The sequence below is a fragment of the Hemitrygon akajei genome, chromosome 8, assembly GCF_048418815.1.
Source record: "Hemitrygon akajei chromosome 8, sHemAka1.3, whole genome shotgun sequence".
Classification (NCBI taxonomy): Eukaryota; Metazoa; Chordata; class Chondrichthyes; order Myliobatiformes; family Dasyatidae; genus Hemitrygon; species Hemitrygon akajei.
The window spans coordinates 175111404-175126113 of NC_133131.1; the positions used below are offsets into that span (position 1 = coordinate 175111404).

Below are 14710 nucleotides of genomic sequence, written 5' to 3' on the forward strand. Positions count from 1 at the left end.
ATTTCGTAAATTTTTTGGTTTGAATAAGTTCATTTTATCAAGCCCTATAATATCTAACTTTTTTTTTCGGCCCTCTTTTATGGATCAAGCTTTTCTTTTATGGAAAACAAAAGGTATAACATGTTTTCGTGATCTGTTTTTGGATGATAGCTTTATGTCCTTTGAACAGCTATCTAATAAATATAATTTACCTAAAACTCATTTTTTTTAGATATTTGCAAGTTAGAATTTTTTTGTATAATGAGTTACAGTCTTTTCCGAAACTATGTCCATTGGACATTACGGAAAGAATTTTAGCTCTGAATCCTTGTCAAAAGGGTTTAGTAGCTGTCATTTATAATATGATCATGAAAATACAGCCAGAAGTATCAGAAAAAATTAAGAAGGAATGGGAAAAAGAACTTCATTGTCTTATACCCACTGAGCAGTGGGAGAAATTTTACAATTAGTCAATTCTTCTTCTATTTGTGCTAAACATGCCCTAATACAATTTAAGGTTGTACATAGAGCTCATATGTCTAAGGATAAACTTGCTCAATTTTATTCTTATGTTAATCCAACCTGTGACAGATGTCATTCTGATGTTGCTTCATTGACCTATATCTTTTGGTCTTGCCCTTGTTTGCAAACTTATTGGAAAGATATTTTCAGTATTATTTTAATAGTTCTGAATATCAATTTTCAACCGCCTCCTATTACTGCAATTTTCAGTTTACCAATGGTGGATAATATTCGTTTATCCTCCTCATCTCGACGAATGATTGCATTTGTTACATTAATGGCTAGAAAATCTATTTTATTGAATTGGAAAGAAATTAATCCTCCAACTATATTTCAGTGGTTTTCTCAAACTATCTCTTGTTTGAGCTTAGAAAAAATTAGAAGCGTTGTTTTTGATCCTTCAGTTAAATTTGAAGAAACTTGGAGACCATTTATTCAACATTTTCATATGAGTTAAATTGTCTTTTCCTAAACCTCACTTTTATTATCCTTAATTATTTGGATGGAGGTTCGGAGTTATTGGCACTACTGTATATATTTGACATTATGCAATGGCCCATGTTGGTTAGTGTTCCCCCCCCCCCCCCCCTTTTTTGGGTTTTTTAAAAATTTCTTTTGTTCATAAATACTATGAGTTTGGGAGGTTATATATATTGATTATCATATATTTGAATGCCTACTTAAACTATTAACTATGTACTCTCAAACTCTCTGTATTCTTATTTCATTTATGTTTGCTTAAAAATTAATAAAAAGATTTAAAAAGAGATGTCTACCCATCCATCACAGATGACTTGTCGCTTAACTGCATTTAATTTATCTTTTTAAAAGCTTAAGATTACCTTTATTTGTTACATGTACATCAGAACATACAGTGAAATGCATTGTTTTGCGTCAATGACCAACGTATCCAGAGGATGTACTGGGAGCAGCTAGAAGGAGTCACCACACTTCCGACACCAACATAGCATGCCCACAGCCTCCACATTCATTAGCTCACCCTTGGCAATTTCCACCAAATCCAACAAGTTTCCACCCTAGAGATTCACTCGCACTTCTGATCTGCTAGAGATACAGTCTCTTCTGCATTGAAAATACTAAACACAGATGCAGAGCATTCTGTTCAAACCATAGCATTGAGCCTGTAATTGGCCATCCCACTCTTGTCACACACAAAATGCTGGTGGAACGTAGCAGGCCAGGCAGCATTTATAGGAAGAAGTAAGTCGACATTTCAGACCGAGACCCTTCGTGTTCATGGGTCCAATGTCCATTCAGAAATCTGATGGCAGGGGAAAGAAGCTGTTCCTGAATTATTGAGTCTGTACGTTCAGACTCCCTATATCTCCCCCCTGGTGGTAGCAATGAGAATGATGGATGCCATCTTTCTGAGGCATTGCCCCTTTGAGATGTTCAAAGTAAGATTTATTATCAGAGTACACCACGTATAACCCTGAGATTCTTTTACTGTGGCCATACTTAGATGCTGGGGAGGCCAGTGCCCATGATGGAGCTGGCTGACTTTACAACTTCCTGTAGCTTATTTCAATCCTTTGCAGTTTCAGACAGTGATGTAGCCAGTTAGAATGCTCTTCATGGTGCACTTGTTTATGTGTCATGTTTAATTGCATCCAACGATCTGGGATTTGGATTTAACTGATAATGGAACCCATACTTGTTCATCGTCTTAATGTGATAGTAGTATCCTTGGCATGTTAACATGGAATGGGAGTCTTCATTAAAATTACCTTTTGAAATTGGGCAAAACAAAATAGTGGGACATTGGTGGGGTTTGGAATTGATAATGGACATTTCCTTTCAGCAAACTCATTGAGTCCCTGTTGCACCTGATGACCCTGTGATCTCTGTCTCAGAGGAAATGCTTTGAGAGGTTGGTCATGACTAGACTGAACTCCTGCCTCAGCAAGGACCTGGGACCTGGACCCATTGCAGTTTGCCTATTGCCACAATAGGTCAACGGCAGACACAATCTCAGTGGCTCTCCACATGGCTTTAGACCACCTGGACAACACAAACACCAACATCAGGATGCTGTTCTTTGACTATAGCTCAGCATTTAATGCCAGCATTCCCACAATCCTGATTGAGAAGTTGCAGAACCTGGGCCTCTTACCCCCCCCCCCCCCCCCCGGCAACTGGATCCTCGACTTCCTAACTGGAAAACCACAATCTGTGTGGATTGGTGATAACATATTCTCCTCACTGACGATCAACATTAGCACACCTCAGGGGTGTGTGCTTAGCCCACTGCTTCTACTCTCTATATGCACATGACTGTGTGGCTAGGCATAGCCCAGATACCATCAATAAATTTGCTGATGATATAAACATTATTGGTAGAATCTCAGGTAGTGACGAGAGGGCATATAGGAATGAGATATGCCAACTAGGGGTGGTGCCGCAGCAACAGCCTGGCACTCAACATCAATAGGACAAAAGAGCTGATTGTGGACTTCAGGAAGGGCAAGACGAAGGAACTCATACCAATCCTCATAGAAGGATCAGAAGTGGAGAGAGTGAGCAGCTTCAAGTTCCTGGGTGTCAAGATCTCTGAGGATCTAACCTGATCCTAACATATTGATGTAGTTATAAAGAAGGCAAGACAGTGGTTATACCTTATTAGGACTTTGAAGAGATTTAGCCTGTCAACAAATACACTCAAAAACTTCTATAGTTGTACCGTGGAGAGCATTCTGACAGGCTGCATCACTGTCTGGTACGGAGGGGCTACTGCACAGGATCAAAAAAAGCTGCAGAAGGTTGTAAATCTTGTCAGCTCCATCTTGAGTACTAGCCTACAAAGTATCCAGGACATCTTTAGGGAGCGAATCTTCATCCATCTTCAGAAAGGCAGCATTCATTATTAGGAACCTCCAGCACCCAGGGCATGCCCTTTTCTCACTGTTACCATCAGGTACAAGATACAGAAGCCTGAAGGCACACACTCAGTGATTCAGGAACAGCTTATTCCCCTCTGCTATCCGATTCCTGAATGGACTTTGAATCTTTGGACACTATCTCACTTTTTTTATATACAGTATTTCTGTTTTTGCACATTTTTTAAAAATCTATTCAATATATGTAATTGATTTACTTGTTTATTTATTATTATTTTTATCTTTTTCTCTGCTAGATTATGTATTGCACTACTGCTGCCAAGTTAACATATTCATGTCATATGCCAATGATAATAATTCTGATTCTGAGTCTTTAATCTCATGAGCTGCTAAAAATGTAATGTCAATGTTCAAAGTAAATTTATTATCAAAGTACATATGTGTCACCATAGACAACACTGAAATTCATTTTCTGGGGGAAATTCATAGTAAATACAAAGAAACACAAAAGAATCAATGAATCTACTCTATGGCAACATAGCAGTTACCGTGATGCCATTACAGCACAGGGCGTCAGAATTTGGAGTTTATATCCAGCATCCTCAGTAAGGAGTTTGTGCATTCTCCCAAGGAATGCATGACTTTTCCTCATGTTTTCCAGTTTCCCCCCACAGTCCAAAGGCGTAGCAGATAGGTTAATTGATCATAGTAAATTTCCCATGATTGGGTTAGAGTTAATCAGGGGTTATCGGCGGTTATTGGGCAACGTGGCTCAACGGGCTGGAAGGGCCTATTCTGTGCTGTGTCTTTAAATTTAAAAATGCATGCATCAAGACAGACAAACAATGTGCAAAAGAACTGTTCAGTGTTTGGGTGAAAATCTGGTAGGAGAGCCTTTTCTTAGCACTTCGGAGAAGTAGGCAATTACTGTAAAGTCTGAAACTGGCTTTCTTATCCATATTTGTGGCTGTGGATGCCAGGTAAGTAAGATGGAGGTCCATTACAATAAGGCACACTTCATTTCATGACAGTGGTTGTTTGGCAATATTTGGTTCAGACGAGTCGGTAGATGGGATTATCTCTGAGATTAGCCAGTTTAATGTGTAGCAATGTGGAATATTAGATCAGTTGAACTTGAGAGGTGAGTTACTTCCTCTTGGGGTGGGATAGAAAAGATGTTGCAGTATTTACCAGGAAGATAACCTAGCAGAGGTTGGTGTGTTTATGGAAAATTGCATTATGGTTGTTTCGGTTTCAAATATGGGGTGTACTCCATCAAATGGATAATAGGTTGGTAGTTCCATATTTAAGACCAAATTACTTACATTCACAACAATGACAATGTATTGAACAAGCTGCCTGAAGTCATGGGACCAGTACCTTGTTCTGAAAGATCTGCTGGGTAATTTCATTAGCACTTTTAACCTTGGGATTAAGCTTTATAACTGTGATATTGGAAAAGGTGATCAGTTTAATAGTCAGCCATTTATTTGAATTGCATGGTTTTCAATACTATAAACAAATGAACCTTCTGCACCCTTTTTCTCCATTTTCCTCAGAGTGCCACACCAGGAGCACTGAAGCCTGGCACTGCACAGGATAAAGCAGCCTGTTTAATTGGCAATCTCTATCCTTAACATTGACTTCCAGCATTACTTGCATCTACAGAATGATTTGCCCAGTCTTCCTCAACTCCACTGAAATCAACTAGATGTTTACAAAACAGCGGGCAAGTGACCTGCAAGTCCCCTCAAAGTTGTATACCACTCTAACATGGAAATACCTTATTGTTCCTTCATGGTTACTGGGTCTCCTTACCGAAATTCATGATAATTCATGTGATACGGTTCAGGGGAGGTGGCTTACCACCATCACCTTGAAGGGGAATTGAGGGACCAGGCAGTAAATGCTGGCCATGACAGTGACTCCCACATCCAAAAATGAATAAAAGCATTAGCTGATCAGCTGACATCTTTTTGATTAATGTGTGAAATTTCTAATTTTTAGACTATGTTGCTAATGGCACTTCCCAACGGACTCTCCATTATCAAGGCGGCTGTCCTGTGACTTCAGCTGAGCTGAGGGTGTGTGGCGCAGGTTCACCTTCCACTCCTATCTTTAAATCTTTGGGTTGGGGTGGTGCGTGGGTTGCAATGGCAGGAGGGTTGGACCCACAGAGAATTATGCAGTCAGTTTAATGGACTTGCTAGTTTGCATGGCATGACGTTTGGGAGAAGACAACTGTTTGGGGGATTTTGCCTTACAAGAAAGGTTAGTTTGGAGGTATCCCACCCTGTGAGGTCTTGTGTAGGCAGTGGGGTGTCTGGGACTGAGAAAAGGGGTCTTTTTGATGGGACACAAAGTGACTATGATGGGTGAGTGTGCCACGGTAGGCCAGATTACAGCAGTAGTTGTCACGCCCTTATTGCTGTACAACCTTTGCATTGATTATTCGTTACTCAATGTGGTAAGCTGGTTGTAAGTGGGTTAGTTACCAGGGTGAGCCAACTGAGCAAAGTGCTGATGAATTATGGTAGCATAGCAGTTAGCAAGATTCTATTACAGCTTGGGGTTTTGGTTTTCGGAGTTGAATCCCGGCATCCTCTGTAAGAAGTTTGTATGTCCTCCCGTGGAATGTGTGAGTTCCCTCCATGTACTCCAGTTTCCTCCCACAATCTGAAGACTTACTCATTAGTAGGTTAATTGGTCATTGTAAATTGCCCCGTGATTGAGCTAGTGTTAAATCGGTGTGTTGTTGGTGGCAGAACTTGAAAAGCCAGTGGGGCCTGTTCCACTCTGTATCTCTAAAGAAATAAATTATGATCAAATGGGTATGGAATAGCACTGGATGATTTTATTTTCCCAGGGGAGGTGGGTGCTCCGTAGTCGTATATCGGTCCAACTTAACGTTTGCACTGAGTTCACCAAACAACTGTGTGTGGAGAGCCATGACCTGAAGGAAAATGTGCGATTGGATTTATAGGTGGAGATGGGTCTATGTAAGGAACAGGATTCTTTCAGTCTGGGACTAAGAAGGGATCCGTTTGATGGCACAGAATGGCTATGATTTGGATTGGTGCTTGCTTTTACACAGAATTGTAACTTTTTAAATTTCTTTTTTTTCTTCTTTTGCAGCTAATTCAGTTTCTGATTTCACTTGTGCAGTCCAACAGAGTCATTGGCGTGAAGAGGAAAATGTGAGTCTGAGCTCAAACAGTTTTTCACCGTTCCACAATACATGCAACAATAATAAACGAATAATATATTGGTAGCATTTTGATACAGGAATGAAATTAATGTCTTTTGTTCATTGTGTGGACAGCACTATAATTATTAATGGAAAGCTGTATTGACGCATTGGGGTGCCACAGGAGCATAGCAGTTAGCATGACTCTATTACAGGTCAGGGCGTCAGGGTTCAGAGTTCAATTCTGGTATCCTCTGTATGAAAGTTTGTATGTTCTTCCTGTGTGCACGTGAGTTTCCTCCAGGTGCTTCAGTTTCCTCCCACTGTCCAAATACGTATCTGTTAGTAGATTAATAGGTCATTATAAATTGTCCTGTGATTAGGCTGGGGTTAAACAAGTGGGTTGTTGAGTGGTGCAGCTCGTTGGGCTGGAAGGGACTGTTTCATGCTATACTCCGAAATAAAAATAAAATTAACTTGTTTGCCACAGGTTGTGAATGTCAGAAGGGGGTCTCTCTAGTTTTGCCACAGAACAGCAATGATACTGTAGGGAGTGATGTAGAAAGTAAAGGCACTGCCATGTTTTCTTCAGAGTGATAGTCTACCAACATTTGAATTAAAAGTTCAAAGTAAATTTATTGTCAAAGTACATATATGTCTCCATATACAACCCTGAGGTTAATTTTCCTGTGGGTAATCACAGTAACTACAAGAAAGACAATGTAATTATTGAGACCTCGCCCCAACAGGATGGACAAACAAAGTGCAAAGGACAACAAACTGTGGAAATACAAAAAGAAGAAAAATAAGTAAGAATAAATAAGCAATAAATGTCGAGAACATCAGATGAAGAATTCTTGAAAGTGAGATAATGGGTTGCGGGAACAGCTCAATGAAGGGGTGAGTGCAGTTATCCCTTCTGGTTCAAGAATCTGAACCTGGTGGTGAATCCTGAGGCACCTTCCTGATGGCATCTTGGGTACTAGCCTACAAAGTACCCAGGGCATGCCCTTTTTTCACTGTTACCATCAGGTAGGAGGTACAGAAGCCTAAAGGCACACACTCAACGTTTCAGGAACAGCTTCTTCCCCTCTGCCATCTGATTCCTAAATGAACATTGAATCCTTGGACACTACCTCACTTTTTTTTAATATACAGTATTTCTGATTTTTGCGTGATTTTTTATCTATTCAATTTATGTATAATGTAATTGATTTACTTATTATTATTTCTTCTATATTATGTATTGCATTGAATTGCTGCTAAGTTAATAAATTTCACGTCACATGCCAGTGATATTAATTCTGATTTTGAATCTTCACAATCTTCTAAGAAAGTAGAGGTATTGCCATGCTTTCCCTGAAATAGTACTTACATGCTCGAGTCAGGACAGATCCTCTGATACGATAATACCAAGGACCTTCTCCATCGCTGATCCTCCAATGAGGACTGGCCTATGGACCTCCAGTTTCAGTCAATAATCAATTCCTTGGTCACTTGGAGTATTCCCACTTGGATCAATACCCTACTTGGAGTGCTGTGCTCAGTTCTGGTTGCCTCACCACAGGAAGGTTGTGGAAACTATAGAAAGAGTGCAAAGGAGATTTACAGGGATGTTGCCTGGATTGGGGAGCATGCCTTATGAGAATAGGTTGAGTGAACTTGGCCTTTTCTCCTTGGAGTGATGGAGGATGAGAGGTGACCTGATAGAGGTGTATAAGATGATGAGAGGCATTGATCATGTGGATAGTCTGAGGCTTTTCCCCAGGGCTGAAATGGCTAATACGATAGGGTCTTTTAAGAGACTCCTGGATGGGTACTCGGAGCTTAGAAAAATAGAGGGCTATGGGTAAGCTGAGGTAATTTCTAAGGTAAGTAAGTACATGTTCAGCACGCATTGTGGGCCGAAGGGCCTGTATTGTGTTGTAGGTTTTCTGTGACATTGAGTGAGAAGTTCAGATACAAAATGCTAGAGGAACAGAGCAGGCCTGGTGGCATCTATGAAGAAAAGTGCAGTCAAATTTTCAGGCTGAAGTGTCGATCGTACTTCTTTCCATAGATGCTGCCTGACCTGCTGAGTTCCTCCAGCATTTTGTGTGTGTTGCATGGATTTCCAGCATCTGCAGATTTTCTCTTGCGTGAGAAGTTGCCGTTGTGGCACCACTCAGCCAGATTTTCAATCTCCCTCCTTTGTGCTGATTCTTCATCACCTTTGATTCGGCCTATGATAGTGCTGTCGTCAGCAAATTTAAATATGGCATTGGAGCTGAGCTTAGCCAACTGTCATAAGTTTAAAGCGAATAAAGCAGAGGGATAAGCACACGGCCTTGGGGAGCTCCTATGCTGATGGAGATTGTGGAGCAGTTGCTGTTGCCAAGCAGAACTGACTAAGGTCTGCAAGTAAGGAAATTGTATTAATCAATCTCTCAAGGAGATATCAAGGCCAAAGTCATGAAGCTTATTGATTAGTTTTTAGGGGGTGATGGTTTTGAATGCTGAGCTGTAGTCGATAATTAGTATTCTGATGAATGCATCTTTGCCATACAGATGTACCGGGGTTGAGTGAAGAGCCAGTGAAATGGCATCTGCTGTTGAACTGTTGTGATGGTAGGCAAATTGGAGTGGATCCAAGTCGCTTCTCAGGCAGAAGTTGATATGTTTCATTACCAACCTCTCAAAGCACTTCATCACAGTGGATGTAAGTGCTACTGGTTGATAGCCATTGAGGCAGGATACCATGTTCGTAGGTACCAGTATAATTGGAGACTGCTTGAAGCATGAGGGTACCTCAGACTGCCAAAGTGAGCAGTTAAAGATAGGTAGATAGATAGATAGATAGATACTTTATTCATCCCCATGGGGAAATTCAACATTTTTTCCAATGTCCCATACACTTGTTGTAGCAAAAACTCATTACATACAATACTTAACTCAGTAATAATATGATATGCATCTAAATCACTAACTCAAAAAGCATTAATAATAGCTTTAAAAAAAGTTCTTAAGTCCTGGCAGTTGAATTGTAAAGCCTAATGGCATTGGGGAGTATTGACCTCTTCATCCTGTCTGAGGAACACTCCAGCCAGTTAATCAACACAGGTCGTTACTATTTGGCTAGGTATCTCATCTGGCTGGATTTTTTCCATGGGTTCACCTTCATGAAGGATGCTCTCACATCAGCCTTGGGACTAAAATTACAGGGCACTGGAAACTGTGGGAGTACATGTTGGCTCCTCAAATTTTTGACGGTCAAAGTGAGCATAAAAGGCATTGAACTCATCTGAGAGTGAAGCCTTGTCACTTGGTTTCACTTTGTAGGAGGTAATGCCATTCAAGCCCTGCTGCAGTTGTTGGGTATCTTTCAGTGATGTGTATGTACAGTATGTGTATTTGAAGTGTATGGTAATGTAGAAACTTGTTGATTCCAGTAGAGAAACATATGCACACAGTTTCTGAAACAACACAAGCCTCCACAGAATGATCACTAACATATGCAGTGAAGTTTGTTGTTTTGCGGCAACAGTAGAGTGCAGAATGTAAAAGTTACTATAAATTAACAGTTCCTAAAACCATGAGGGTTCTTCATGATGGATTCCACCAATTAAGGATATCCTTGATGGTGAGGAGACTAGTCCCATGGTAGAGTTGACTGAGTTTGCAACCCTCTACAGTTTTGTCCTCAGTCCTGTGCATTGATGTCTCCCTGCTAGGCAGTGATCTAACCTGTCAGTAGAAATGCATTGCTCGTTTGCAGCTGCTAACCTCCTCTGTTACATCAGGTTGTTCCTGATGTTTTGCTGAAGTGATTTATGGCTTGTTGGATTTCCCTCAGTTTGTGGCATACATCAGTTCCATCATCCCTTTGCCTAGTAGCTAGGAAGTGGTTGAAGCAGGTACAATCATCATTTAAGAAGTACTTGCAAAGGTACATATAGTGGAAGGGTTTAAGGATACAGAATATTACAGCACAGTATAGGCTATTCGGTCCCTGATGTTGTCAATGTCACCTACTCTTAAGATCATTCTAACCCTTCATTTTTCTGTCATCCATGTGCCTAAGAGTTTTTCACTGTCCCTAATGTATCTGCCTCTGGCAAGACATTCCATATACCCACCACTCTCTGTGATTTAAAAAATACTTAACTGCTGACAACCACCACCACCACTCTCCCCCCCCCCCCCCACCATTTGCTTTCCTCTGGTCGCCTTAAATTATGCCCTCTCATATTATCCATTCCTGCCCTGGGAAAAATGCCCTGCTGTCCAGTTGATCAATGCTTCTTATCTTGTACACCTCTATCAAGTCAGCTCTCATCTTCCTTCACTCCAAAGAGAAAAACCCTATCTTGCTCAACCTATCCTCATAAGACCTGATCTCTAATTCAGGCAGCATCCTGATAAATCTCCTCTGCACACTCTGAAACTTCCACATCCACCCTATAATGAAGCAACCAGAACTGAACACAATATTCCAAGTGAATTCTAACTAGGGTTTAATGGAGCTGCAACAGCACTTGAACTCCATTTCATTGAAGGGCAACACACCATACTCCTTCGTAACAACCCTATCAATTTGTGCGGCAGCTTTGAAGGATCTACAGATATGGACTCTTAAGGTCCCTCTGTTCCTCCAAACTGCCAAGAATCCTGCCTTTAATCCTGTATTCTGCCTTCAAATCTGGCCTTTCAAAATGAATCACTTCACACTTTTCAGGTATTGAGCTCATCCTAACTCTTCTCAGCCCAGCTGTGTAAGCAATCAATGTCCTGTTGTAACTACAATAACCCTCCCACCAACTATCCAAAACTCCACTAACCTTCATGCCATCTGCAAGTTTACTGACCCAACCTTCCCCTTCCCAATCCAAGTTATTTATAAAATTCACAAAGAACAGGGGACCCAGAATAGATGCCTTTGGAACACCATTGGTCCATATACGCCATATGCACTGCTCTACTTTCATCATTTTGCCCTTGTTACCTCCTCAAAGAATTTAATCAGTTTTGTGAAGGATGATTGTCCCTCACAAAGCCATTTGACTATCCATAATGAGACTATGCTTCTCCAAATACTCATAAATCCTATCCTTCTCCATTAAAGTGCTCACCACTAATTAAGACTCGTTGGCCTATAGTTCCCATTGTTATCCCTACTCCCTTTCCTGAACAAAGGAATAACATTTGCCACTCTCCAATTATCTGCTAACACTCCGGTGAGGACGCAGAGGTCGTTGCCAAAAGTAAGGCAGTCTCTTCCCTCATTTCTCATAGTAACCTGAGGTATATCTTATCTGGCCCTCTGCGTTAACATCACCTTCCTGCTAGAATTCCTTCCACACCCCCCACCCCACCACCACCACCACCTTATTCTGCTGTCTTTCCCCTTTCCTTTCCAATCCTGACAGTTTATTCATTTCTATAGACGCTGTATGGCCTGCTGAGTTCTTCCACATTTCAGAATCAGGTTTAATATCACCAGTATATGTCATAACATGTGTATGTTGCTCTGGATTTCCAGCATCTGCAAAACCTCCTGTGGTTTTGGAGAAAAGCTGGGTTAATGAAATCAGAACATATAACAGTATGGCATGGGAACAGACCTTTGTCCCATAATGTCTGTGCTGACCATGATGCTAATTTAAAGTGATCTAGTCTGCCTGCAAGTGGTCTATATTCCTCCATTCCCTGCCTTTTCATGTGTCTTTCTAAATGCTATTCAATGTTATTGTCCTGTTTCCACACTTCCCCAGCAGGTAAATTGAGGTACAGATTTGCTAATTGACTGTCAGCAAAGGTTTATGGGCGGATTATTGTCAACCTCACTCTAACTATAACCCAATGCTATTTCATCTTTTTTAAAAATCTCCTCTTCCATATTCAAAGTCGATACACAGAGAGAGATTTTAAAGTTTAGTTAAAAACTTTTGTTGCGATTAAGTCAACGAGCGCAAGATGTTTGAATTTGATGTGTGGTGTCACAGTAGTGTAGTGGTCATCGTAATTTTTTACAATGTCAGCTGTAAGATTTTGGTTCAATTCCTGCCATTGTCTTGAAGGAGTTTGTATGTTCTCCCTATGACCATAAGAGTTTCTTCCCTCAAAGATACAGGGTTTGTGTTAGGAGGTTGTGGAGAAGTTGTGCTGGTGCCAGAAGCATGGCAACACTTGGTGACTGCCCCCAGCACAACCTTGAACTATGTTGGTTGTTGACACATACAGTGCATTTCACTATATTGATGTCTTGGTGTATGTGTGACTAAGCTAATCTTTAATATTTATCTTTAATTTGGTTTTGAGTTGATTGCTAAGGTAATGTATGTTTGTGTGTCCATGTAATCTTTGAATATCAAGTATTCAAAGTATATGTTTTTCTCTTTCTTCCAGGCCTCTAATGCTAAATGACAGTAGTTCAGCGCATTCCATGCCAAAGTACAGTCGCCAGTTCTCATTGGAACCCTTGCAAGAATCAACGGTACTGACAGTAAGTGCTGGAATCACGTGGAGCATCTTCGTCAATACTTAATTGATTTCATGCCGAGTGTACATGTATAATTGTCCACAGTCAGTTGATGAAACTCCACAAACTAGTGACAGAATCAGACTCTTAAGTATGTTAGTGATTATTAGAACTTAGAACAGTACAGGCCTTTTGGCCAGTGATGTTTGCCAGACTCTTTAACCTACTCCAAGATCAATCTAACCCTTCCCTTCCATATAGCCCTCCATTTTTCTATCATTCATATAACTATATAAAAGTCTTATAAATGTCCCTAATGTATCTACTTCTACCACCACCCCTGGCAGCATGTTCCATGCACTCTCCATTTACTGTGTTTTTATTAAAAAAAACAATAAAAATTTATCTCTGAGATTCCCCCCACCCCCTGTACTTTCCTCTCAAAATCTTAAAGTTATACCCCCTTATATTAGCCATGCTTCTTATCATCTTCTACTCGTCTATCAAGTCTTCTCTTATTCTCCGTTGCTACAAAGAGGAAAGCCCTGGCTGTACAGCAGTGTGAGCCTGGAATATTGACCAGCTGTCGGGGGTTCAAATCAGCCCTTGACAATTAAGGAAAATCTACTGCTTGTATCAGTAATTGTAACCACAGTCTTTCAATGTGTTGCAAACAGGTTCAATTTTAACAGTCGATTTTGTTCATAAATCAGGAAAATACCCAAAATTGGAGGGTAGTCACACAAACTATTTATATTTAAGGCAGAGTTTGATAGACTGGAGCTGAGAGGAAAATTAGATCAGCCATGTTGAAATGGCAGAGCAAACTGAATGGGCTGAATGGCCAAATTCTGCTCCTATATCTAATGGCCTTATGATTTAAATGTTATATTCTGACTGGGGCCGTGTCCACAGCCTCTTTATCCTTGTCTATGCTTTCGATTACAGCAGACTTGTGCAAACTTCCCAGGAAACAACTGTTATGCACCAGACAGCACTTTGTCATCTGGTCCAATTATTTCAGACATTACGGACCTGGCACAGTGCAGCCCTGCACCCTCCCCATCTCTTAATGTGGAAAGGTGAGTATGTCAACACCACCAGATGTTAGGCTGAATCTTTCTCCAATGCCTTTTGTACATTGGCTTTATATCACATATTGGCTGAATTGATGGTCAAAGTAATGATTTTCATTATGATGTCAACTCCCTTTCTGGGGAGAACTACCATCTGGGATGCAATTTATCATGTTATCAGAGATAATAAAAGATATTCAGTGCATGGTTCATAATTCTCACAAATAGCCAATTTGTACAATTATAGTCAAAGTAATTTAATTATCAAAGTACATATATGTTACCTTGAGATCATGCTCTTGTGGGTATTTACGGGCAAATAAATACAATAGAATTTATGGGAAAAGTATGCATCAACAAAGACTGACAAACAACCAACAAGCAAAAGAAGACATTGTGCAAGGGAAAAAATAAATAATACTGAGAATGTGAGTTGGAAAGAGACCTTGAAAGTGATTCTGTATGTTGTTGAATCAGTTCATTGTTGATGTGAGTGAAGTTATATCTCACTGGTTGAGGAGCCTGATGGTTGTAGTGTAGTAACTGTTCGTGAACATGGCGATGTGGGTCTGTACCTCCTGCCTGATGGTAATAGTGGGAAGAGAGCATGGATGATGGGGGTCCTTGATGT

The 14710-nt window shown here is 40.5% G+C and overlaps 1 protein-coding gene across 12 annotated transcripts in view; it reads left to right on the forward strand.

Moving 5' to 3' along the window:
* hsf1 (heat shock transcription factor 1) overlaps positions 1-14710 on the forward strand; it is a 177765-nt gene that overhangs the window by 88195 nt on the left and 74860 nt on the right. For 11 of the 12 annotated variants that reach the window (XR_012100083.1, XR_012100082.1, XM_073055148.1 and 8 more), the window contains exons 6-8: positions 6495-6556; positions 12931-13027; positions 13952-14085. Coding sequence is in view for 10 of the 12 variants with exons in the window: in XM_073055148.1 (XP_072911249.1) it covers positions 6495-6556; positions 12931-13027; positions 13952-14085 (293 nt within the window). In the remaining 2 variants the exon portion in view is untranslated. The remainder of the gene's footprint in view (positions 1-6494; positions 6557-12930; positions 13028-13951; positions 14086-14710) is intronic. The other variant, XM_073055152.1, reaches the window with a different exon arrangement.